Source organism: Mycteria americana, chromosome 5 (assembly GCF_035582795.1).
Source record: "Mycteria americana isolate JAX WOST 10 ecotype Jacksonville Zoo and Gardens chromosome 5, USCA_MyAme_1.0, whole genome shotgun sequence".
In the NCBI taxonomy this organism is placed as follows: domain Eukaryota; kingdom Metazoa; phylum Chordata; class Aves; order Ciconiiformes; family Ciconiidae; genus Mycteria; species Mycteria americana.
In genome coordinates this window covers 18,321,821-18,348,759 of record NC_134369.1, presented here as the reverse complement: position 1 = coordinate 18,348,759, position 26,939 = coordinate 18,321,821, and the positions used below count along the sequence as shown (strand labels likewise).

Sequence of the window (26,939 nt, the reverse complement as noted above, 5' to 3'; positions counted from 1 at the left end):
ACCAAGAGGCTGCCGAGGCTGCCCAGGGCCATCAGCATGCAGGAACATCAATAGCTGTTACTGCTATCTGCTGTGAAGGATGGCAGCTGGGCTCTTGATCACTCCCTGCTGTGGGAGCTTTTAAAAGAAGGCTTGAAGGGGGTGCCCATGCTCTGGTCTGGGGTGGCCAGGGCTTGCTCTGTCGTGCTTGTGCTGGGGAGGATGCAGGTAGATCAGGGCTGCACTATGCCAGACAGGCAACTCCTGGCTTAGGTCAGTTTAGAGGTTCAGGGGAGCTATGATGCTTATGGTAGGCTGGTGGGGTGGTGCAGCTCGGGGGTTTGTGTCTAAGCATCCCCCTGTGCGAGAAGCTGAGGGGAGGCTGGGAGCTGAGATTCCAAACTTCATAGGGTTGGTTCAGGCAGAAAAGCTTCTAGAGCAGCTCTCATTTCCCAAATGTACGAGCCTGTAAGAGACAGGAGATGGTGGGGACTGAGGGTCCCTCATGAAGTTGCTATAGGAGTTGCTTTGGGGCTAAAAAGCAGATTAATTTATTTTCTCAAACTGCAAAAAATAGATTTTCTCTCTCTCTCTTTTTTTTTTTTTTTTTAATAAAGAGGCTTTTCTCCTCTTCCTTGCACCCAGGAGCCTAGCACACAGGTCTTGACTTCAACTTTGGAGCTTGGCCATGCTTTTGGTCTGTGCTAACCCTCTTCCAGCAGTCAATAGAAAAGCTACCCAAAACACCAGCAGGCCTTGGGTCTATCCCTCTGCCCTCCTCCAAGCTGGCCCTACATACAAAAGTGGAAAGCTGTTGGGGTCACGTGGTGACAGGCAGTGGTGCAAATGTTTGGAGAAGACAGGTAGGAGCTATCAGCTGGGAACTAGGCGAGGGCAGAGCAGGCGGCTTTGGGGCTGTGAGGAAAGAGGGGAAGGAAAGAGCCCAGTTCTCATATTAACTGATAACATTGAGCGCATTAATCAGCGAGTGAAGCTCATCCCTTACGCTCTCCAGGGAGTGACAGATCGTCTGAGGGCTGTCCAGGAGCTCGATACTGTGGGTGTAGGGTTCGTATTTCACCGAGAAGGGCCGCTTGATGTGTGCCGCGTAGCTCCTGCAAGGAAAGGGTGCAGAGGGCTTGGTACAAGAGATGGGTCCTGAGTCTGCCTCCTGCCCATCACCATTCACCCAGATCACAACAGGTTAATGCCTCCTTTAGGCAGAGTTTCTCGGTTAGCACAAAAGCTCTGGTTTCTCACCTTTCCAGCTCCACAGGGCTACAGCAGTAGTTGAGATCCCTCCTGTTCAGCATGGAAGACCATGAGTTTGACTGTGGGTTTCTGTGGGCTGAGCACGTGGGCTTGCATCAAACTGGAGGGTGCACTGAACTGGTCACCTCTGTGGCCATCACCAGGCATCCTCTACTTCAATTTCTTTTTTTGTTTTTCAAAAATGCTGAGGAGATTTAGAAGCTAATTGCAGGGAAATCCTGTGGTATTATGGTATTATATTCCTAAATCCTTTCTGACATTCATTTATTGACTAATTTCTGCTTGGGGAGGGGAGAACTAGATGCAAGCCATATTAAGGATAAATTTGACAGGCAGTGGCTCAGGCCTGCACGAGGGGATGGAAATAGCATCACCGGAGCCATGTGGCTGAGCAACATTGCACTATTGTACCCAAAGCCAACTGGAGTCTAGATCTCAGTGATAAGCCTGACTTTGCCCGATACCTCTCAAGAGCAAGACCTTGTTGCTACCTTTCTAATGGAGAAGTATATGGTCAAGTGAAAACAAATCAAGGGTAAAGTTTCCCGAAAGTTGCTCATGTTCACTTCCAACACTAAGATTTGTACACTTGACAAGTAGGGGTTTTTTTTTCTTTAGTGGCTGTGTAAATATGGAGCTGGGAATCTATATTTAGGTACTCATGGCTACAATCTCCTGCTGGGAAGGTGAGGGGACAAACGGCGCTAGCAACAGGCATGCTCCTCGCCTCTGCTGAAGCATCACCCTTTCGCTCCTGAATGGCTTAGCTTAGGGTACCCTCTTGTGGCTACCGTGGGGCTGCTCTGGCGCAGGGCTCGGGGAAGCGCATCCCCTTCGCAGATGCTCCTCCGGCTGGTGCTGCATGCCGTGGGGAAGCCTAGTCCTGGATTGCCGGCGGTTGGGGAAAACGCCACCAGCTCCGGACAGGGCCAAGTGGCAACATGGCCAAAGCCGCAGGCTGGCGCTTGCAGGGAAACAAAACCAAGTGCAAACAGAGGGTTTGTCTGCATATTCACATTGTCCACCTCCTAAAAGATGCAACTTATCTCAGTTCCCTCAGGCAAGGGCCAGCTCACCTCGCTTATTAATGCTATCAGCCACAGTGATGACTCGTAGCACAGCTGCTAATGGTTAGAAATGTGCCCTCCAACACGTTCACTTGACACCTTTTTGAAGCATACAAGTACGACATGGGTGCCTGGAAGGGCATCGGGGGGGGTGGGGGTGGGGGGTGGGGGGGTGGGGTGTCGTGTCGTGTCCACCCTAGAAAACTGGTGGAAAGTTTTCATGTTTTCACCTCATAGGGTAACATCTATGTGGTCTCTGAGCTCTTTAAAGAGTGCTTGTCACTGTCAAAACTCTCTAGCCTAATCTTGGCTGTATATGTGGTGTATTTTTCCTTTTTAAATGCAAGGAAATGACTCATTAGGCAACAGCTGGGGTTTTTTTAAAGCAGCCTAGTGTGTGTGTCAGAGGATGGGCTCCCCAGGTGCTTGCTTTTGAGCAGCTAGACTCTGGGTTGTATGAACAGTGCAAGTGAGGGTAATAAAAGCAGAAGTTGAAATATAGCAGTCCTCACCACATTATTTATATGAAATACCGCACTTGCAGGAACTGCAAAGTCATGTACATTGTGTAATACTTTGTCTCATCCCATTCCTTTCCTAAGCCAAGATAAAATGATACAGGCAAAGTTTTCCTTTGTCAGTCAAATGTTAAAGGACTGAGCTTTCCTCCTGTGGGCAATTCTGGGTATGGCCAAGAAACTGCTCTTCTGAACAGATGTCCATGGGTAGAGCTGCCCCTCTCCATCCTGTTTGCAGCCCCGTGGGATGGGGAAACCCAGTTACACTGGTGGGATGCTGTCTGGGGTCTGCTACCCCATGTTAATCAGCCTAGGAAGCAAAAATTCCTTTTTTCCATGGATAAATCTATCCCTATCAAGCAAATCCTTTTTGTTTGTGTATGAACTACTAACGATACCTGGGGGTTTTTTGCTGGTTGAATGATAAATGGGTACGTTGCCCAGTAGCTGCTCAGAAAGACAAACATCTTTCCACATCCTAAATTCAGAGAATGCCACCATTTTGAGCAGCTCTTCACTCCTTTCCTAAAACTTTCACCCACAGAGCAAACTTTTACGTGACGCAGAAGCCCATGTTTCAGAAGGACACATGCTGGTGAGATGCTCCCATGAGGGACAGCCGGTACCTGACCTGTATCACTTGGCCCTTCTACAGCAAGGAAGCAGAGGGTGTCCTGCTGGGTGGTTTGGGCCTCCAATTTCTGGACCACCAGCCCTCTGTTATGTTGCTTGGCCTCTCCTGGGAACTGGAGAGAGTCTGTAACTGCTTCCTATGAGAACGAGGCAGATGAGCTAGATTTGTCCCTTCTCTCGCTCCCACAGTCTTGTCTCCATGAGTGCCTCCCACTCCATCCCACTCCTCCACACCCACACCCTTGAGTCCAGCATGTGTGTGGGGGGCTCTTGGGCGAATGCAAGGGACTGCATTGGACCTGGTTGGACCCTGTAGGAACTGGAGAATCACTTTACTTTGAAAGACCTAACAACAGTTTCCAGAGTACTTCTGAGACCTTGAACTGAAAGCAGCCATGGTGTCAAGCCCTGTTTCAATATATTATAGCTTAATTTCCTTCTGTTTGGGTCTCCCTCACTGCCCAGTCATACCTCAGTTTACTTTTGGCATCACTGAAGCTCTCAGACACAAAATATACAGGCTGGTAGTTCTGGTCCTGGTAGGGCTGAACGGCAGCAGCATCGGGGTCGAAGTCCCGCACCTCTGGTTCACCTGACAAGGAGTGCTATGGACACAGGAGAAAATTGCCGGCATGAAATTAAGGGGATCGGAGACTACATATGTGATAGACAGAGGTGGACAACAGATCAGGTAAAGTCATTGGAGCTGTGCAGAGGAAGAAGGTTTTTTGCTGTATAGAGCAGAGAGGCAAGTTATGCTGGGACTTACTATGAGCTCCCCATAGGAAGACAGGAGCCCAGCTCCGTAGGCTTTGACTATCCCGTTCTGTCTGCAGAGCCCAAACTCCACCGTAAACCAGTACAGCTGTGAAAGGAGAAAGAAAAATGCATAGGGGACACAGCTCCTCATCTTCATCTCCCTGTCACTTCTGAGCCCTTGCATCGCAGCTAGGGTCTGGGGTTGTTTAAATGAACGGGCACCTGGCACTTTGTCCCCTCTCCTTACCCTGCACCCATCGCTGCCAGAGCAAAGTGCTAAACTAAGCTGCTGCCATGCTGGGGCAGATGGAAACTGTGCCCCCGGGCTGGTCACGTGCATGCCTGGCTGCTGTGCGGTGTTGCCATTTGGTGCCCTTGGAGCAGGATGGGTCACCTTGCCAAGGGAGAGCCAAAGGAAGCGGATGTCATTTAATCCCATCCCAAAGAGTCCCAGCAGTGCTGTCATTAGAAATATGATGCTTGATGATACTCTGGTGCCTGAGAAAATTGGGTTAATGTGCAAGTGAGCTCTGCTGTTTAACTGATCTCCGCTCTGCACAGTCATCATGAAAGAGCAGGGCTGGGGCAGCTCGGGTAGGGACTCTGAGCCTGCAAATCTGGGGAGACCAGGCTGCACTAGTCCTCCCAATACTGCAGAAGTGCTGCTGGAGGGGTCAGGGTCCCCATCTAGCAAAGAGGAAAACTTACCGTTGCGAGTTTCTCAATTTCTTCATCAGTCGCTCCCAGAGATGCCAGCCCAATGTCCTGGGAAGAGAAGGGAAGGGACGAACGTCAGGACAGATTTGGTCTGAGTGCCTTATGTGTAGATTGCTCTGTTTTATTGCCTTGAGACAACAGATATTGTTACCCTACACTGACATGCATCTGCTGGGGCTTCATCGTGCTCTGACTAAAAACACTTTGCTGCAGACTCTGATATTTTTACTCTGTATTAGGGTTCTCAGTCCATCACTAGGGCTCCTGAACTTCATGTTTAATGTAAATAAATCCTAGAACAAGAAGGGTTTAGGTGGCGACACTGGGGTCGGTTTGGGTTCCCACCTCGTGCCGTGCCCTCTCGGGAGCAAGGAAGCAGACAACCACCTTACCTGAGAGAACTGAGCAAACGTCTTGTCGGCCAGCATCGGGACATGGCCCAGGAGCTCGTGACAGCAATCCCTGCCGATGCCCAGAGGGAAAGGAGGAAAATGCGGTCAGCAGTGGACAGTTTTTCCACTAGGGAGAAAGGTTAATTGCTGGCCAGGTGGGATGTCCGGGCAGGGGAGGCCATCGGGGTTGGGCGATACTCACGGCTCAGGGGAGTGCATGGGCGAGGACGCGTGGCGGATATACTGTGTGCACTGGAAGACACGGAAGGCCAGGCTGGCAAGGAAGTCCCGCGCTGACAGCAAGCCGGCCACCGGCCGGAGCTGGAAGCCCGTCCTCTCTGAAACAGCGCATACTGTCTCTGTGGGGGTGCATGGCCCACAGGGTGTGCTGGTGTCCCATGTTCCCAGCAAGGACACCAAAAGCATCAGTGCTGGAAACTAAAGGGCTTCTGCTGTGCCAAGCCTAATCTTTTTGCTCCTACTAGGGAGCAACATCTGCTCTTTAGGTGCTCAGTGGGATCATTTGACTACAGGCTTGACCTTCAGTTGCAGCCCACTGTGTTTAACTGCAGTCCTCACCACCTGGGGTCTACCCCTGTCCTCTGTGGGCAATGCACAAGCCTCCACCAGCTCTCCTCCCAAATCTCAGCTCACATCCTCCTCCTTCAGCTTTGGGTTTCCAGCTGTAGCTGCCACCACCATGCTGGAGCCCTGGCAGACCCTGGGCCTGGGTATCCCAGGCTCATACCCACCTTTCAGGAAGCGAGAGACCTCCTCCAGCTGAGGAATGTTGTTCTCATTGTAGCCACAGAATTTCTCGAGTAGGTTGAAAGCTTCAAGGTACTCCTTGCAGGCGTGGGTGGGGTACAAGCTCTTCAGGGTGCTATACACCTCCTTCCTTCAGGACGAGAGGTGGCAGACGTTCAGTGGCTTGATGTGTCTAGTCCTCTCCTGTCCTCTGGTTATACATTATCAAGGACTCACGCCTCTAGGTTTCTTGTCCTTTTGCTTTTCTCCACCACTATGTCTATGTCTATGTGCATTGATAGGGGTATGCAAACATACAGACACACATTCAAATAAGCCTGCAAAGTCAGCAGTTGTATCTGCACAGACCTATTTCTGACCCTGAAGGTCGGAAGTTTATATAAAAGGTATTAACTGGAATTAAAATATTCCCTGTAGGTTAGCTCCTGAAGTTGCACTATGAAGACAGTCAATATAACCAGGAGATGACCTTGTTTAGGAGCCTGTGTACTCAGCTCATGTGAGCCGGCCTTGTTTTCAGAGACACTCCTGCAGCGACACTCCTGGAAATAATCACGTTCAAAGGAAGCATTTTCCTAAGTGATGCCAGCAAGGTACCATGCAAATATTCACCACGGGCCTCATATTTCTTTCTGCAGCTATGATAACTGCCCTTTGTTTGGAGACTGCTACTAAACCAGGTCCCCTTAGAGAAGTGGGACTCTAAATTATCTACCTCACTCTCTGGGGAGGCTGCTTCGGAGGAAATTCCTGGGGGCTGCAGCGTGAAAGTGGTGCTGGGGTGCAGCCCCAGGAGAGGAGGAGACAGAGCATCACTGTTTTGGAGGTAGCTTGCTCTCCCGAATGCAGTACCTACCATAAAATGCTGCGCAATGAGTTACTGGTTTTTATAACAAGCCATTAAGTAGGATGCTTGCACTCCTGATACATTTTTCAAGAGGTCACTCCCTAACCATTTAGGTTTTGATTCCCAGCTTCTAGTGGTGAAGCCAGTAAAGTCACGGATTAAATCAGTGCTCACCAGGTAGCGATCTCCTCTGCCGTGTACTCCACATGAGGGATTGGGTCCCCACTGCAAGGCAAATGCACCATTACTGACAGCAGTAGAGCACAAGCCAGGCTCCTCTTCCCTTTGAGAAGGAAGCACTTTGGAGAAGCTCTGCATGATGTTGATTAATCTTCTTTAAACCAAACAAGGGGGTGACAGGAAAGACAAAAGCCTTAGTACTGGGTCATTTGTACAGGTGCAACAAATACATAGACACAGAGAAAAGCATTGGTCTAGCCAGAGGTTATAAATGAACAAGGGATGAGCAAAAGCTTAGCAGGCATAATATTTTCCAGAAAAAATGGTTTTCACTGGAAAAAATTGAAACTTTGTGTGAAAATAAATTAATTTCATGTGCCTGAACTTCAAGGGGCTGATGGCTCCAAGAATGAATCAGTGGCTGGGAAATAAAAGCAGCTAATAAGGAAAACTAAATGCATTTGTACTGCAGAAAAATATATTGTCAGTAAGATTAAGGACAGCAAGAAAAGAAAATCTTAACATTGATGTAAGTGGGAACTAAAGAAGATTGACACTTTTTCCTTCTCTGCATCATAATTAGCAATTGTATTTCCTAAATCTTCCTGTTCTGTATTTGAACAAATGAGATATTCAGATATTACAGCGATAAAGCATAGTTCCTTTTCTATTAACAGCCTGAAGGGATGCTACACAGCAGCTCATAAATGCTAACCTGCAGATGAAATGTGAGAGAAGACATCTTAAATGGGTGCATCATCTTAGGACAGGACTTCTTCCTGTGTTGCTCAGGACTCTCTTGCTGGCACAGTGACTTTCTGTGCATTTAGTTTTAGTACAGGATAAAAACATCAATGTCTATATTCTGGACTTCAAATCTGCAAAGAACATGAAACCTAAGAGAGCAGAAAGCCATGCTGGGATCACACTGGTTGCAGGGGTAGCTCAAGAAGGTGACCCATATAATTTCCATAGTCTGCTTTCAGCACAGCTTGCTACAGAAATCTACATTTAAAGTCCTGCTTGGAGAGGGAGACGCTACAGTGGAAGGCAGTGTTAGTGAATAGGATCTAGGGAATATTTTACAAACCTAACTGCATATTAGAGCTCTGTTTGATGTTGTAGTGAAGAGGCTGAGTGCTATCACTGCATATATCAGGAGTATTAAGTAGGAGTACAAGAGATAGTCTTAAATCTATATAAGACAATGATGAGACCATTACTGGAATCTATTTAATTTGTCAGAGAGAGTTAGGAGGTGAACCATTTAGTCTATAAATACCATCATAGCAAAAAAAAATCTGATAGCAGAATTCAATCTAGCAGATGAAAGGCATGTATGATCCATTGGGTGAAGGCTAAAGCTACCAAAGTTCAGTTTAGAAATAAAACTCACATTTTTTCACAGCCAGGATAATGAACCATTGGAACAAGTTTTCTGGGCACATGGTAGCTTTTTCAGTACTTGAAACACTGAAGTCGAAACTAGATGACATTCTAAAAGAGATGCTACATTTCAAAATGAAGTTTGAGGTCTGATGGAATTATATGTGGCTTTTGTTATGCAGGAGGTTTATTCTGGCTTTATCAATGTATGAATTAGTGACCGCAGACATTTTTTAATTAAGAAGAGACTGGAATACATAGAAAGAAGAGAGGCACAAAAAGAGCTGGCAAGCCTGAATGGAGAGACAAAACATAAAAGAAGATAAGTCTCATGCAGGTAGCACAATGACTTCGCAACAGGTTGCATTGACATAGCATTATCCCTGCATGGATGTTAGGAAAGAGACTTACTGCTTATAGTGAAAAGCAATTTCTGCTATCGATTTCCTTCTCTGGCGATATACTTGGTCAGAGTAGCCCTGTGATGACAAATAGGAACAGAGACAGGATTTTTAATCAGTTACTAAAATTTCTCACCCAACAAAGTTCATCACTAGCTGGAGAAACTTCTCTCATGGTGGTGATTGCCTTACAGTTCCCTGATCCGCTGCACTAATAGGTGTTCTCCAGCTCCCTGCTTCTGAGGGAAGGCTCAGGACTCCAGCATGAGGATGTGCCCACATGGACTAACTCACCGGGTGATCCAGATCCAAGTCAGGGTCAAACTTGGTGACCAAATGGTGGCACTTGTCCAATTCACAGATTTTTCTGGGAAACCAGTGAACTGTGGGGAGAGAGAAAGATTAAAACTGGCTGTGGAAGTGAAGATGGAGCATTCCCTGCTGAGAAGGGGTTGTGAGGTTTAATAAGATACATCTGACCTGGTGTACCAAATGCACACACACAACAAACAGCGCATGACACAGCTGTGCCTTCTGGGCAGTAGTCCCACACTCTCAATGCTCTTGTCCTAGAGTCAGGTCTAATGCCATGATCTGCATCTCATGACTTCCCTGCCCATCTCTCAGCAGAGTATTTTGTGACAAAAGTAAACAAGAAGGTGAAAATTCGATTTTACTTAAAGATTCTAGACATCACATTAAAAACAAATCCAGAGGTCCAACTGGCTGTAGAGAGATCACTGCAGATCTCTAGGGATATTTTACAATAAGAATCACCCTGTCCTCAGAACAGGATGGCATGGGGATTGTCTTGTAGTTTAGTGCTGGATCTGTACAGAGTTCCTGACGCATAGTAGGAAACTACTTTACATTTATAATATAAAACACTGGAGTAGGGGTGGAGAACTCTGTAGGAGAGGTGTGAACAAAGCATGGAATTTCATCTCCTATTTCTATTTTTTTCAGTCTGGCACCAGAAGAATGGGCTACGGACTCTGGAGTCTGTTGAGAAATGGACAAGGAGGGAAGTGGCTTTCAGGATTCAGGTGTCCCAGAGGCAGTCTTTTCTGTTTTGCTCAAATTCAGCATACAGCAGCCCTTCCCCTTTTCTGGGAATAACAAAGTCTCCACCCTGTTTCTACAGCTCAGCCTCTCCACAAAAGTGAAACAGTTTGTAAGTTCCTTACATTTGTCTTCCTTAGTGGTCCTCACGTCTTCTGCTACCCTCTTGATGGAGCTAATGAAAGTATTGAGGTCAGAGCTGTGGACTTCACAGCGCACAAAGTACTCTAGTTCAGCGGTCCCTTCACGGGGCTTTCGGCTAAGCCTGGTCTCCAGGTGGTGAATTTTAGCTTCAAATGTCTTTTGGGACATGGAAAAGGAGAACAAAAACATTAAACACTTGAAACACCTGCTGGTACTTCCCAAAGATGTCCATATTTGGGAGGGATTTGGGAGGGACTCCCCCTTGCCTTTTTCTTCTTCTTTTTTTTCCCCCACTGGGATAAACACACTTATCCATTAATTCCACAGGTTTTCCTTCTGGACAGACAACCAGCGGGGCTGGTCAATAACCACCAACAGGAGACTTCCGCAGTGGAAGAAGATCGTATCAAGAGGGGACACTGATGTGGCAAAACGCCACCTCCTATGACCCCCTCTCCCTGAACCTCCCACTTGAGGCAAAGCTGTGCTTTGCGGGCTGGGGGAAGGGGCTGGCCGCGACGGAGAAGGGGCGGGCGCTGCCGGGCGCGGGCGGGCGGCGCGGCGCTGGCCGTGGTGCTGAACGGCGGGGCGCGGCCGCACCCAGCCTGCAGTCGCTAGGGGCTCGCTAGCTGGGTGCTCGCTATCGGGCTCGCTATCGGAACCGATATCATTTGGGCTCATCATCGGAGCTGGCCTCCCACAAAGAATAAGAAGGAGACAAAAGGGAGTCTATAGTCTTCCAAAGGGCCCTGGTAGATTCGTGGGTATTTTCTTTAGCTCAGTGAAAACTGGCAGTACAAGCCCAAGTCCCTGGGCAATGACCCAACCTTTCCAAAGTCTCTGCAAGATCTTTGGTAGAGGAAGGGACATGATTTCTTTTGTTAATCAGAGGCAGAAAGATGAGAAGGAACAGATGCGATGCCACTGGTAAATTAAATTTAGGACCGTGTTTTTTAATGTACCTACCAACTTCACTATTACATTGTCCCCTCAACAATCAATACCTTTGCAGTAATCTGACAGCTGTGATTGCATTACCTATGCTTTGGCTGCATGTAACACATACGGAAGAGTGAAACCAGCTTCCCCGCAGCCTGGTTCATGATGAGGCAAATGTCATTATGCCTGTCTGCTTTCATATCTTGTACCTGCATTGCCAGAGGGATCTGGGAAATGAATCTTCCTCTGTTGTGGCTTGACATGCTTGTCTTTTTATTATATTTAAAGCTCTCTCTGTGACAAGCTCAAAGAGCTTTTTTACTAGGAAAGCTCTTGATGCAGCAAGTAAATTGCTCCAGGAAGAAACAAATAATATTTGAACATAAGCTGCCCCTCCGTCTTGCTTGATGTTTTAAAAATTGTTTAAATTACACACTTTAAGTGCAGTGTAATATAAAATCTACCAAGTACAAGAGCCTACACTTCTATGTTTCATACCCGTTAAGCAGCCTGTTGCATTTGAAATGTTACACTGATGGATTTTTCATGCTTTATCTGGCAGCTGTGCACTTCGAGGAAGGAGATCCCAACCATGGCAACACCAAGGCTTTTGTCTGACAAGCTCGTCTTAGAGATTCTTTCAGTCTTGAGACAAGAACCATATGTTGCCCAGAAAACAGCTTTTCTTGCAACAGTCCTCCCAGAGGAGATGCAAGATGTTTTGTAATTGCTGAAGATCTTAAACACTTTTCATAAAATTATCAGAGATAGAACTGCATGGGCAATTAATAGCTAGAATGCCCTACAATTTCAGGGAAATACTTATCCCCCAAACACACTTTCTGTATGTTTACAGCTGTTAGGTAGTGGCTTTGCTGTATAGTGTTGCTGGTGATCTGTTTTTACCCCAGAAGTGGTTGCATTTCATGGGGAAGAAGGTGTTACATAATTATCATATGTATTAATATATGAGCTAGCAGCATGCCCTTGTGACGAGAAAGGCCAACCACATACTGAATTGTAGTAGCAAGACTGTAGACAACAGGTCAAAGGAAGTGATTCCTCCTCTCTATCTGGGATGAGGGAGACCACATCTGGAGTATCACGTCCCGTAGAAGAAAGACACTGATGTGCTGTAGCAGGTATAGTGGAGGGCTGCCAAGATGCTCAGTGGTCTGGAGCACAATGCTATATGAAGAAAGACTGAGGGAATTGGATTTGTTCAGCTTAAAGAACTGAAGGGGCAGGGAAAATTGGTTCACTGTCTACCTCCCACCTGGTGGGAGGGTGTAAAGAAGACAGAGCCAGACTCGTCTGAAAAGTACACAATGGGAGGACAAGAAGCAACGGGCACAAGCTGGAAGCAAGGACATTAAAAAGAAAAAGAAAAGAGAAAAAAATTTTTACCATGAAGGCACTGCTCAAGGGGTCCAAGGAGACTGTGGGATCTCTACCTTAGTGATATTCAAAATGCAACAAGCACAGCCCCGAGCAACCTGCTGCGACTGGACCTGCAGGAGGTTGGACTAGAGACATCTGGAGGCCCCTTACAGCCCACGTGACTGATTAATAGGAACAAATTGTTCTCTCCTCTCACTGCTGAAGTCAATGAAATTAAACTACTGTAGATAAAACATACCTCAGAACCTCAGTTTGCAAAACACTTTTGAATCCTTCTGGATGAAAATGTACTACATAATTGCAAGTTGTCGTGTTTTGATTACTGTTTAAATAGGCTGCACTTATCTCAGTCTTTCCGTTCATGGTACTGAGATCCTAGACAATGCAACATTATATTGCTGGCTAGGGGGAAAAAGCTCAATTAGTTACCAGTTTTCCCTGTTATTAAAGCCATATACAGGGAGCATCTCCATGGGGAACCAACAGAACCTTTAACATGTGAATCAAATCCATCCCTGAAGTAGGGAGGTAATTTTGAAATCAATATACCAGTTTTACACGCAGGATGAAGTTGTTCCTGTAACTCTTTGACCAAGGACCAATGTGGCAATGCCATTCAGAGACTGCCAAAGCCTTGACCCACAACTAAGGCGGGTTCGGTCTGGAGCCATGCAGGGCACACAGCTTGCTTTGAATGTGGGATCAGAGCCCTGCGCATGAAGTTGAAGTGCTGAGCAGTGGCGGGGGCTGTCAGAGTATGCTACAAGCCACAAGGGTGTGGATTGTAGGTGTGAAACTGTGTGGTTGGATACAGTAATTAAGTAAAGTTAAGCCCAGGGCTCAACAACGCTACCAGAAAGAGATATGGCTCATTCTTAGTGATGGAAAGTGAGGGCACGCTGGGGCATGAGCAAAGCATGACTGTGGGGACATCAGACAATTAACTGATAATTTGCAGAAGGCAGACCTAGTCTGAGTCTTCTTTAGTAGACTCAAGTGATATTTCTCACAGAACAGCCATGAAACCTGTAGTGTGTTCCTTGAGTCCCACACAACAGGTTAGGTACTCACCTCAAATACCTTAAGAGCACGGGACAGTGGTGAAGTCTTGGCTCCCTTGAGCATGAAGAAGAGGTTCAGCATGGCTCTCCCATCCTTCTCCTCAAAGACGATGGTCTCCGTAGACTCTGCAGCATCAGTGGCTGCAGCTGCAGCCTCTCTTTCCTTCCTGGCGTCTTCAATGAGGCTTTGACGTCTACCAATGAACCGTGGAGACTGAAGGCAGAACAGAAATAAATAACACTTCTGATAGAGCTGTAGGGGAGATCAGAGGCATCCCCAGTAGCTGGATGAGGTGTGACTGATGTTTCTTGGCAGAGGAAGAAGGGGAAGGTTGGACTGACTTGCCTGGCTTTGTAGAGGAAGCTCTGGTGATGAGGACTGAGGCTTTAGAATTGAACTTTCGGAAATGTGGAGCTTTAGGAAAAATCTGTGTAAAATATCCTTGTAGCATGACTAGAGAGTGGGCTTCTCCCCTCATCTTCCCTAGAAACAGTTTTCAATATCCTTCAAAAAATAAAAATCAGAAACAATCTTACGTGGTTTTCAGGTGTCTGACGAACTCAAGTGGAGAGGCATTAGATAAACGTGAAGTCATCTGAGAAAAGATATGCTATGAGGGACAGCTGAAGCCCACATCTGTGGCCTGGCCAGGAAACATGAACTCTTCACAGGTGTATTAGCAGGGCAGCTTAGCTAAACTGCTCCCAGGATCCAACGCGACATTTTCTTCTGACATTAAGTGGATGCTCGCCCATTGAAGTGTAACTGGAACCGCATCCATATACCCCAGAAAATAAATTTCTCCCACTGATCTATAGATTTCTTTTGTCCCAACAAACTCCTGAAGATTTCTGTTTACTTGCAATTGCACCTAAAATGCTGCAACTCTGTGCCTGGGGTCATGTTAGGTCACTCGTTTATATTTATAGTGAGCTACAAACTATTTCCATCACTGCTGTTTCTTTTGTTATACAAATAGCTCATATACTAACTTATTTGTTCTTGGTCTTTTTACAACCAGTTTTCCATTTAGAGGCAGCTCAGCTGGTTCCAATTTTGTGTGTTCAATACCCAAACCAGATGACAAACCCTCAGAACTTGCTGAAAGAAACCTGGGGCAGCACTGAAGAAGGAGCAGCACATAAAGCCATCCAGCCCCTGCATATAGAGTGGGACTGGCTGCAGTGTTCCCTCTGGTTACATTGAAAATATCTGGAAAAGAGATAGACGCTAACCAAGCAGCGCCTTCCCTACCTTGTGAAATTTGGAGAATGTTTTCCTTTTAAAAAGACAGCCTGCTCAACTACTAAGCCCATTTTCTCTCTGATTTTCAAAGCCCACCATCAGTAACTAATGTTTCCTGTGAAAATCCTCTTGGACGCTTTAGTGGTGTAAACCTGACATTTTAAATGCAGCCTGAAAAATGTAGCACATCTAGGCGCCAGCCCACGCACTTCTATGTGGTCCTTTTTTAATAAAGATACCCCTCTGAGATGGTATTTGCTGATGCTCAACCCCTTTATTCCTTGTGGCACAGAAAAACACCTTCTAACAAATAAGCACGTACTGCTGCTTGTCTAAATCGACGGTATTCATGCCCAAAGAGAGAAGACATCTAATAAGTACCCTGAGGCATAACTTTTAAAAGCATGTGAGCATGTGCTCAGCTTTAAGCGTGTGTTTTATATCGCTACCGAGTTTAAAGCTAAGATGGTGTTTACTTTAAAGTGCCTGCAATAAGGAGGGCAAACAGCCTTGTGCTAGCCACAGTAACTGGGCTCTGCAGTGGTCCCAAGCCAGGCAGTGCTTTAGCTAAGGATGTTTTATTACACTGTGCCCCAAGGTGCAGAGGTGCAGCAGGATTTTTACTTCTGGGGTGGAGTGGGGGAGAGGAGGGAAATTAGACCCCCATGTTTAGGCTGTAAATCAAGTTAAAATCCAACTGGAAGGAGTTTAAATAGTGAGAAGACCCGTGTGACTGGAAAGCAGCACTGGGAGAGGCAGCCACGAACAGTCAGACCCATGTGCTGGGACTGGGTGGCCCCCTGGCAGGCAGGAGCGGGGGGGTTCAGCCCCCGTTGAGGAGTCCTGGAAGCTGCTTAGCTCCATGCTGGCATGTTTTGGGTGGGTAAATTAAAAAATAAATAAATAAAAGGCTGAATTTTGTTTGGGAGAAGAGCCCTGGGAGGGGTCTGCCTGCCTGCTGCCTCTTCTGCCGGGTAGAGGCTGCCTGGCTGCGGGCTCCCCATCTCATCGTCCTCTCCTCTGCCCCTCACATTTACGCTCATCAGGGTATTACCTCCTTTTGCTGGAAATTAGGAATCTGGCATACAAACTAACCAAACTGATCTCTCATGATAAAAGCCTTCCTTTCTTCGGAAGGCACTGTTACATGCTATTTCTGAATTGCCTTGCAGACTAGCTCCCTGTGTGCATACCTAGCTACAGTGAGAAGTTTAATTTGATTTTGCAAAGCAGTTATTTGCCTAACTGGGGCCTGAGTCTGATACAGTCATTCACCTCTTATGAAGGGTTAGTTCATTTTTCCTCCTTTGAATTTGCTGCAGCTCAGAGTGCCCTGCCTAAGCAGTGTCATTAAAAATAGGGACTGCAAAGGGGCTTTTTTTCCCCCCAGTTTGAACAGTCTCCCTTGAGCAGGGTGCTGGTCCCTGGGGATTAATGGCAAGGGAACACCTCAGACCTGCCGGAGCTGGTGCGGTGGTGGGCAGGGGCGGGGTGGCCTATCGCCCATGGTCACGCCAACACCACGAGGGCCGGGGACATGCGATGTCACATACAAATGCAGAGTCATGTCTCTTGCCTGGTACAAGCCAGCAAAATAAGTGATGGGATTGTGGAGAGCTCCTATGCTAGGTGAGAGCAAAGGGCAAAGCCTTTCATGCAGCCTGCTCTCAGAGTGATCCTAACAGGGATGGTTTTTTTTTTATTTTTTTGAGAATTTCCATTCAAAGAAGGGACGCAAAGGTGGGATGAGGTTGTATGTTCACCCCAGGCTGGAGGAGCCGCTCACCCCAAGCAGGCTGCCATGCTCCTGCCAACACACCTGGTGAACCTGAATTCCTCTGGCTCCTTCGTTCAGTGGCCCATTTCCCATCAAACACGAAGTAGCACCCCAGAGTGAGTAATAACCAAACACTCACCCCTTCTCCAGACAACAACAAGTGTCTCAAGTACTGATTTGATGAGCAGCCTGGAAAATACCGGGTTTTCAAGAACCACTTAAGTGTTCATTATTTTGCCAGAATGAAAATGGTTGTGTGAGAGGGAAGCCTTCCCTGATTTCCATTTATTAGACAAAGCAAGCTTACTTGCTTGTTTCCTAAATGTTTCCCTTCCTTTCCAGCACACTCCACTCTCTAAAACACCTCTCACTGCCTATGTAGTGGCTGATTTTACCGAGTCAGAGCATCATAGAGGGTTAAGAGGAAAACGGGTGAAAAAGGCAGTGGGCGTAGGGGAGGGAAAAGGGGAGCTCTACAACTGACCTGCTGGAGTCACTCTGCAGACATCTGCCAAACACATCTGCTCCCTAACCTGACTCGATTCCTGGGTTTCTTCCTGCCGAGCATCCCAAGGGGGTCCCTTCCTGGTGCACCCGCTGCCCACCGGCTGCTCTGGCTCCTCCAGGGTTGCCTGCAGCCTGACCACATCTCTGACCCACAGGACTGTCCCATGCTGGGAGTCTCCGGGCTCCTCCTGCCTGCCCTGGCATTTGGGTTAGGAGGTGAAATGTCCCTGTCCCTACAGCCAGTCAATGGGTTGGCCAGACTTGGCTTTCTAAAGGCACTTGACAGCTCAGCAGGAAGTTTTCCTCTCCGTTCCCTGACACATACAGATCTGGTGTGTGCAGAAGCACCCCCCGGGCTAAACCCAGGGCTGAGACCACATCAAGGGAGGGCTGGGAACAGAAACAGGGGAAGGATGTGCTGGGAGAAAGCGAAAACTGTGGATGTAGCAGCAGCGAACAAACTGATTAAATTGCCTGTGCCTCGTATGTTGTCTGAAATAACAGCCACACTTTTTCATTATGCTGGAACAGGTGAAATCTCTGCAGTTTATTGCCTTGAAAGCAGGAGAGCATTAAGATTTTTGAATTGCCTTTCACGCTGTGGATTCCTTGTTATTCCTGCCTTAGGTCTATGGGTTATTTACCTTGCTTTTATTTGGGGGGGGGGTTGCATTAGTTCAAGCTTTCATCCCCCTAAATGTTTGCATTTCACATGTACCAGTATGTAGAGAGAACTGTTCAGGTAATTTCCCTTTGCCAGCCTGGAGCCCGGAGGTGCCCATGTGGGGGAACTCCCACAAAGGCAGTGTTGGTCTATCTATCCCTGCCTGCCTCTGCCTATAGCTACGGGAGAGGCTGTGGTTTTTGGAGGGGGAGGGAAAGAAGTGGGATAGGGTTGTCTTACCATGATGGCCTCGGCTTGCTTGGAGTCCAGCTCTGACACCGCCCTGCGGAAGCCTTTGGCTGCAGAGGTGGAGATGTTCGGGGTTGGCATCTTTGCTCTTCCACGAGCTCTGATCTCCGCTTTCCAGCTCCTTGCCAGCTTTTTATAGGGCAGGGCTGACGTCAAAGACTCTTTCAAATCTTCTCTCCCCCCGCCACCTCCCCATCACCACATCCCTCCTTTCTCCCCCTCGGGCTGAGAGGAGGAGGGGATGTGAAGGAGAGAAACGTTTCTGTCCCATTAAATCTAATCGCTACAAAGATTGCAGACACCCTGCCTTCGCAGACCAGACGCTCCCCCCACCTGTTTGCCTGTGCCCAAAAGATTTCTACTCTGGTTTCCCCCCCCCCTTCTTCTTGATGGAGTTCAGTCTCACACCGTGTTTAAGTCCGACACGTTTGCTTTCCCAGCTTGGGAGTTGCATGAAAGGATTTTGATCTGTGAAAGGACAAAATCAAAGGAAGGAAGAGATTCAGCCCTCTAGCTCTTTTTTCCCCATGTTTGCCTTGTCATTGAGGCAGTAAATGAATAGGAAAATAACACTGATTCCCCCAAGGCAGCCGTGGGACTGGATGCTGTTCTCACATACGCACCTCCCGACGCCTGGCCCCTGCAAATGCTGTGCATTTCAGTGCTCTCCCACCACCTCATGTCTTGGTTTGGCCATGTCATGCTGACAGCAGGACTACAGAATCGGGCCCCTTGAGTCCTCAGAGATGAAAAAGGCTTTAAAGAAAATAACCTGGAAAAAAACCCTCTCATTCCTGCCTTCCCAAGGGCTTTGCTTCCTCTTGCAGTAATTCCTAAGAGACCAAATGCTCAAGGACCTCTGGGGCTGTGACAGCGGGTGGCAGCTCAGGACCATCCCAGGACCCTGCTTTGCTGCAAGCAAAACAGCCTTTTCCTCCTGGGGGATTTGCCACTCCCACACCAAACAAGCACTGTGGGAATGCACGGTCCTGCTTCGTGTGAGCCACCGCCGCACTGGGGACAGACCACCAGCTGGCACAAATCCCTGCAGTGGGGAAGCCAGTGGCATTTCACTGACTGACTGCCAGAGAGCTCACCCGCAACGTTGCCAACCACGGCATTGCTTTGGGAGACATCTGCTGAAGACACCTGGTTAGCGTTGGTGGCTCATCCTTCCCGTGGCGGGACAGCTAAGTTCATGCCAGTGTGCTGATGATTTTTGCAGTGCCAAAAGCCCTGGAGGATCAACATCCCATTGACCTCCTTGAGGCTGCAAAGGTCTCGATGTTTGCCATCTCCTGCAAACACCAGGGAGCAGGCAGCATGATCAATGCTGCCAGCCCCACCAAGGCAGCTTGGGAAGGCCCAGCTGGCTAGAGGTTGGTAGAAGTTGAAGCAGAAGTGGGCAGTTTGCTGCAGCAGCTAAAGATTTGGTTCAGCAGTGAGGCAAAAATAATTTTAATTCAGGTGGAGTAGCTTCTCCTATTGTGGGTGCTGAGGACACTCTGCTGTTCACTATAGTGGAAACCAGAGGAAGGAGTTAAGCAGCCATTGGGGCTCCTCTCTCCCCAGCCTCTGCATCCTCCCGTATGGGACCACCTTGCACACCGAGAGCAGCCCCTGCTTTTGTTTTAATTTCATCCCTAATCTCCTCTGAGTCTCCTAACCTTCTGTTTGCCCTCTGCTAAACCCTCGATGCTCAAAAACACAAGATAAAAAACCCACCAAACTGATGAAGGGGAATGCTGCCTGGTGTTGCAGGATCTTCTCAGAAAACATTTTAGGGGCAGGTCCTGAGTCATTCCTGCTGCCCAGCAGCTAGGCAAGGAGCAGCATTGCAGACTAAGTCACCTCCTGGCTGCTGGGGTGGCCTTGGGGACCCCCTTACTGGGGAAAACAGATTAGCACAATCCTACGGTTGATTTTTTTTTGTGCCACTGGCTGAGGTGGACTGTGGTAGCCGGACAAGCTGGGGTGCTGGGAACACTGCTCTGAGATACCAGCGCTCACTCCGACGCTGCCGCCTTAGCCAGGTGTCCCAGCTGTGCTCGCTGTGGGCTGCACCTTTTCACAACCCTTTTGAGCCCATTTTTTCCATCAGGTGCACAGAACAGAAGATCATCGGCATTGCTTCGCACTGCCACTGACAGACTGCAGTCACCTTAGGAGTGACAGCTGTCTTTGACAGCCAGGCTCACCGACCTGCTCAAGAATTGATTGCTTCCTGGCTAAGGGAACGGAGGGTTTTGGGGATGACTGTGGGACAGCATTCATTTAAAACACAGCCCAGTTTCTGCTGAAGTTAATCTTTCCATGAAACTTAAGAAGATTAGGATCTCATGCAGATTGCCACCCATGCTGTCTCATGTTTCCACATTCTGTCACAAGTTTTTTGAAACAAGGCTTTTCTCAGGGATCTCATAGACAGGACTTTCAAGCAGTATGATGCTCATTCCCATGCTGGAACATTTCTCTCTTACCCCAATCACAGCCACAGAGTGTGAAGAGGGATGCCCACCCCAGACAATCCTGCAGAAGTCAATCACAGCAATTCATCCTGATTTTTACCCTACAAGATATATGGTCCTCTCCAGAGACCAAGGGGAAAAATTCTGGGATTTTTGTGGGTTTTTAAGTTTATCTTCAGTACTCTTTCTGATATAGGGGAGATTAAAGACAAGCAGTAAGTTCAGTAGACTGTCAGAAACAGCTCCTTCAAACAAGCAGGTGTCTGTCCTAGGTTGCACCAGTGTCTTGCCTTAGGAAGACTGAATGCACTCTGCTGTTAGTGCTTCCTAGTATGTAGGCAGTAGATCTCATATGGAAATATATGAGTTAAAAGCAAACTAAGACCATATTGGTCATCTGAAGATAATCTATGAAGACTGGCAGGAAGACGAACCAACTGCAAAAAGGGCCACAAAAATAAAACGTATCTTTCATGTTATACATCAGTGAAGAGCCCTCACTGGGGATTCTGTAACTCCATTAATGCCAGTAAAGTAAACATATGAAGAAAGCAAAGAAGATGCCTCTTGCAGCCATTGCCTGTTTGCTTTGCTGAAGAAGTTGTCCTATGCAGCTTTACAGCCACACAAGGCCATTTCATACAAAGGTGGTGTTAGATAGTCTAGGATGAAGCTGCAAAGGTGTTAAGGGCAGAAAGCCATAGTTAGGCTAAGTACTCAAGAAATGTTTAATTAAAACTATTCAGAGACTTTGCTAGTGTGACACACTGTTACAATATGAGCATTGTCAATGAAAGGCCTTGCCAAGATTGGGCCAGCTTCACTGGGATTTCATTTGGGAAGGAAAAAGGGACTTAGGTAGGAGGAGAGTTACAAGAATTGCATTTGAATATTTTTATCAAAGAAACTTTTAATTCTGGATTAACTCTTCTGGATTGCACTACCTTTAAAACAGCATGTAGAATAAGGAATTTCAGCATTTTTTGTTTGAGGTTTTCAGTTCAATTTTAGGACAAATTTCAAATTATTTAATGAATTTAATATCTTTTCCTTCATACTGTTTTCTTATCTTAAAATCAGAACCATTTTGCTAGACCTTTTATTTTTGGTAACTGACTTAGTTTAAAGGTCTCTTTAGAACAGCATTTGCCAGGGATGGTAAACCTAAAATCAGCCATCAAAGCAAGTTCCAGTTATCTAAATTTGTAATTAATTTGCTGAGAGGATAGCCTTAAAATGTCAGTTCATGTAAAGAATTGAGAAAATTGGTAAAGTACTTTAATAAATATGGGAACAGAACAAGTCACTCAGCCTTCCTTCAGGCTGTAACATATTCAGAGATCACATATGAAGGCTCTTCTGAAAAACAGTAGCTTTAAAAAGCACTGATAACATCAGACAAGTTTTCAAGACTTTTGTATGAATAGATGGAATTTCTTTGAATATATTTTCTGTTTTCCTTTTGTCTCATTACATATTGTTTCTCTCCTTGTGAAATCCAGTACTTTATTTAAGCTCATCAGTTCTTCTACTTAGTTATCTCACCCCAAAGCCCTTGATTTTTAATCCCTCTTCTTTATATGGATGACAAATTAGGCATACAACTCTTTTCTTCTTTAAGCCCTGCTAATTTGTCACCCCCCATCCCTGTCTGGTGATGAGAGTCCTGCATTGTACAGAAACGCTCTCAAGCATGGAGGCTCCACGTAGCCAAAGTGAAGTCCTGCTTTCCATGCAACCAAGGGCAAAACTTCCAGATTGCCACGAGTGATGGTAAGACTTTCTCCCTCTGATAAGAGTGGAAAAATCAGGTTGGTTCTCCTGTCCTGGAAGAGCTGACAAAGGAGGTGAGCTGGGAGAAACCACATGGCAGCAGGTTCTCCTTTTGGACAAGAAGGTGGGCAGCAGGTGGATGTCCTTCAGAGCAGTGTTATCAGCATAGCTGCAAGAGGACAGGCCTTGCTTTTTCCCAACCGGTCCAGTGCAAATCTCCTTAACACATTTTCCACCTGTGTCTTTCCCAGGCAAAGTCCCCCCTTTTTGGAGACCATCCACAGCTTGGACATTTCCATCTCTTCATGTGTCTACATCTCTATAAATCACCTATTTTGGTCCATGTTTAAGTTCTGCTGCTATCAGACATGACTTCTGGGGGGTGTGAGCCTGTTTGGTTAAACCAAGCCAGGCTTGTCTCAGCTTTTGTCATGTTTGACTAACTACTAGATTTGCTAATGAGGAAGAGGAGCCTTTAGGAAGCTTTATGAAGGAAATACAACAGATGGATGGGTCTTCATCACTGCTTTGTTTCTCACACTCCAACCACATAACCGTCCTTGAATGTGTGCAGGTGCCATGTGTATCCAGCTGTGTGTTTTAAGAGATTAATCTGACATAAAGCAGAAACAGCAAACACTGTTGGACACTGCTTCGCTGCACTAGTCCCCAGACAGAAAAGCCCATAAACTGGGCAGCTCTGACTGTGCCTCCCTCAAGGGTAAAGCAGACCCAAAAAGGATCCAGAAATGGCATTAAGGTGCAGAGCGCTGCTGGTCCTCGGGAGGCTCATTTCACCTACCACTGGATGCAGGATTGGCAGTGCAGAGAGAAGAGCAAGGTGTTATCATCTTTGGCTGGATCCATGTGGTCATTTTGTGCATCCTCAGGCATTGTTTGCAACAATCACCGTTCCTGAACACCTCGGGTATGGGGACCAAGAGGAAAACCCCATCTGCCAAATTACCGTCCCTCACCATGGGAGCTGGAGAGATCTCCATGCAACAGCCTGCGGTCTTGATACAAGTCCCAGGGTGAATCAGTAGCAAAGGCACTTACAGCCCAGCCTGGCAACGGTGGGGGTCTCTCCGGTGGCCCAGGGAGCTGCAGGGACAGGGTTTGCACTGTGAGAGTGCCCCACCGAGGGCCAAAGAAAGGGATGGTGTACGCTAATGTGAGGGCGAGCTGCCATCTCCCATCACAACCGAGGCAACCCTGATGACCATGTGGGGTGCTCAGGTCCCCTTGTTGCTCTTTCTGCCACCCACCTGCTCTCTCTCCCTCTTCCCCTCCCAGCCTGAATAATTACAGTCTGCCACATGAAGCAATTACATGGGGGGGTTTAGCAAGCTCCATCAAGAGATGTTTTTTTCTCTTCTTCCTTTGCAGCTCCATTCAACAGCTCTGAGTGCCACAAAGGAGTTTAATAACCCATAATGACACCTCAGGCTTCCACATCATTGCAGCCTCCCTAGGACTGGGGCAGCGGCAGGAGGAAAAAAAAAGATAATTAAAATCCTCATCTCCATCTTAACTTTGCAGCCTCCTATTATCTGTAAAACACTGACTTTCATGCTCATGCTCTCTCACAACTGATGAGCCCAGGGGAAGGGGGTTGAAAGCAGCAAAGATGTGCTAGCTCTTCAGTAAGGGCAGCAAGATGTTTCCTCCCAGCCTGGGAGAAAAGCTCTGCCAGATCAGATGAGGTTTAGCAGCTTCAGACCTGGTCTGGTGGACAGGCCAGATGTGGGGTCCTGGTCCTCCATTCCCCCCACTGCAGAGGTGACCACTAGGACATGAAGAGCCCCAGTGCAGGAGTTGTTCTTCCAGCCAGTGGGTAAATCCCAAGGCAAAATTAAAAAAGACAATTTTGTTTAAAAAAAAAAAAGTGGCAGAAGATATACTTTCCTAGGGAATATGGAGCAGAGCTGTGCAACCTCCTCTACTGCTTTTTTGCCTCAGTATGTGTCAGTACATTTTCACAGTGCAGTGTACAGGATAGATCTGCTCCACAGACGCAAATCAATGACTTAAGGATCAAGGCCAATACCCTCAGCAGCTAAATGCAAGCCTCTGTGTCTGAGATTTCACATTTCAGAAGGCCAGATCAGGTTTTAGCTAAATCTGAGAATATTCCTATTACCCACAAAAAATTACCTCCCCTCCTCATTTTGAAGCATGGGGCCAGCTGGTTTCACAACTCTGTTTTCATCTCCACATTCAGATTCAAAATTTTGTACTCATGCCGCTCAAATTTTTCCTCAAAATCCATCAAATCTCCTCTCATTGGTCAACAATGAAAATGCAGTTCTGGGAATTTTTTACAGCAATCAACTTTTCAGAGGAAAATAATCTGATTTCCAGCAAAACAGTGAATGGTTTGGGAAGGGGTTTTCAGAGGGAAGGGAGGCTGCTTGGGTGGAGAAAAAAAATCAGCCTCTCCCCAGGAACTGAGAATTTAGCCCTGAGTTTTTGGAAACAAACTCAGCAGCAATCGCCTTCTCTTTCAGGAAATGCAAGTGGAACAGGCAAGTGAAAATTCAGAAATATTGTATTGATGATTCACCTGCCGTGGCAGAATCCAAAACAACCATCTTGTCTTGGATCAATGGGGAAGCACTTAGGAGCAATTTTCTCTTTGGAAATGTGGGCAGCAAGCAGACAGTCAGGAGTGGGTGGCAGAATAAAATGCACCATCTCTTGGAGCATGCCATCTTGTGGGGTTGTAAAACCAATTGCTGACACCTCTGACCCACTGTATTTCAACTCGTATACAACTTCTTTAACAAGGTCATCAGGGAATGTCATCTTCATGCAGAAAGGTAGCCTATGTGTATTGCAACAGGTCTCCTCCTGCACTACCAGTCCTTGTGATTTTAATTTACATCTGTGATACCCAGTATTTTACTCCCAGCTCCTGCAGTCAGCTTTCTTTAAAAAAAAAAAAAAAAAATTAAATGCAGCCCTTTTGAGAAGGGAGAAAAGACTAAAGAGGAGTCTAGGAGCTCCCAGAGAGTTTGAAAAACCCTCCAGAAACGGTAATTATCATATGGAGATCTGGCACAGAATTTTTGAACATTGAGTTTGACAGTGAATTTGCTTTTCTGGGAAAAAAAAAAAAGGTTGCACAGGTAAACAACTGCCTGAAAACATCAGAAACATTATGACAAGGAAAATCAAATGTCCGGCACTAATCCTATTGCTGACAACCAGCACAGAAAACACAGGACTGCCTTTCTGACTGCTCACCACATGGCCGTGGGCAAGTCATTTAACTCACTGTCTTCTGCCTCTGTTTCTGCTCTGTTCTGCTTTGTTTCCTGCCTTCTGCCTCAAGGCTGGTAATTGCTGTAACCTTCAGCTGCAAAGAAGCAGTTAATAGTGGGCAATAGATGCAGAAATTGATGGAAATATTTGGCGCTCACCTCCTTTCAGCCCTCTCGCTGTAGTTTGATTGCCCATCAGGCCTTTGCACTGCTGAATACATGTGGAAAAGGGACTCATGCTACTGCTTATTTTTTCTCCAGACCCTTGGAAGTCCCAGCACTAAGAGGTTTGCACTGACCTGGATCCTCCAACTCCTTCTCTAGATGAAAAGAGAAAGTTGAGGCCATGTCCCCATTTTATTGCCAAGTTCACTAAGTCACAAGAATGTATTAAGCCATTCTTGAAAGTGGGCTTTGGGGTGCTTAGTCTCTTCACTGCTAGTGACCATGGTGTCTGGCCTGATGTGTTTAACCCTCTTGCTCATCCACCCATGCCATGGAGTAAGACATAATTTGTCTAACTCATGGCGGCATCAGAACGGAGAAAGACAAGCCATGGTGAGAGATTCAAAGCAAGTTCCCATCGCCCTTTCAGAAGGACTGGAAACATGTTACTGCGTGTTGGTGTGGTCTTAGCACAGCCAAAGCTGATGGCGTTGGACCAGAAGGGACTTTGACCCATTGCCACCAGTCCTCTGTGACTGTTAGGAACTGCACTGCAAGGCTGCACAGTGTGGCTAGGATGGGTCTGGACCCCACATCTGCTCTTGGGCCATTCCCCTGAGTGTTGTTTTCCCCTTCATTTCCCAGTCACCTACCCCTCACTGCTCTAGCCATGGAAGCAAATGATGCTAGAAGCCAAGGATTTTCTGTCAGTGCTTTTTCACTGTTTGCACAACACTCTCCTTTTTCACGAACATGAAACTCCTTTGACGTAGATACATCTCCTTCCCCCTCCTCATACTCGCTTTCTCATCTGCCGTAATGGCAGCTCCAGGTCAGCAAGGTGGACCAGAGAAATGCATCTCAGTGCTACTTTCGCGTGAATGCAAAATCGCCGACTTCTTACCCACTCAGTTCCCTCTCTCCTCGGGCACTGGAAGATAAAAACCATCAGCCTGTCAAACAAAAGGTCTGATGTGATTTTAGCATTAGGAATCACACAAAGGGTCTCAGACCTATGAAAATGTCATGATATTGACTTCATACAAATGTTTATTCATCGTTCTGTTTATAGGCAGAAAGGTGTTTTGCATTCAGCATCGAGTCGATGAGATCTATTATGGAGACACAACCAGTTCTGAATTGGAAATTGTCACCAGCATTTCACAGTGAAGTCAATGCTTTCCTATTGATTCATATCTGCTTGGAATCTCATCTGTTATTCCTAACAGGTAGTCATCAAGTAAATACATGGGAAAGAGCATGAGAAAATATTTTCCTCTCCTTTTTAGAGGATGAAT

At 46.9% G+C, this 26,939-nt stretch overlaps 1 protein-coding gene across 1 annotated transcript; it reads right to left on the bottom strand.

Annotated features, from left to right (window-relative positions):
- Positions 1-934: 934 nt before the first annotated feature.
- TH (tyrosine hydroxylase) lies at positions 935-18,050 on the bottom strand. The gene is made up of 13 exons (XM_075501459.1): positions 17,961-18,050; positions 13,537-13,740; positions 10,107-10,281; positions 9,214-9,302; positions 8,930-8,997; positions 7,127-7,177; positions 6,090-6,235; positions 5,540-5,675; positions 5,338-5,407; positions 4,937-4,993; positions 4,239-4,334; positions 3,941-4,074; positions 935-1,094 (listed from the first exon to the last, which is right to left on the bottom strand). Exons 1-13 carry the CDS (start codon positions 18,048-18,050, stop codon positions 935-937), a joined length of 1,476 nt encoding a protein of 491 aa, XP_075357574.1.
- Between the last annotated feature and the right edge of the window lie 8,889 nt (positions 18,051-26,939).

Bases quoted from the DNA above. Each gene is read 5' to 3' on its own strand.
- TH (XM_075501459.1), bottom strand. From the start codon at position 18,050: ATGCCAACCCCGAACATCTCCACCTCTGCAGCCAAAGGCTTCCGCAGG. The intron at 7,178-8,929 runs GTAAGTCTCTTT...TTTGCCTTGCAG, and splicing joins ATTGCTTTTCACTATAAGCA to TGGGGACCCAATCCCTCATG. The intron at 4,335-4,936 runs GTAAGTTTTCCT...CTCCTTTCACAG, and splicing joins AAATTGAGAAACTCGCAACG to CTGTACTGGTTTACGGTGGA.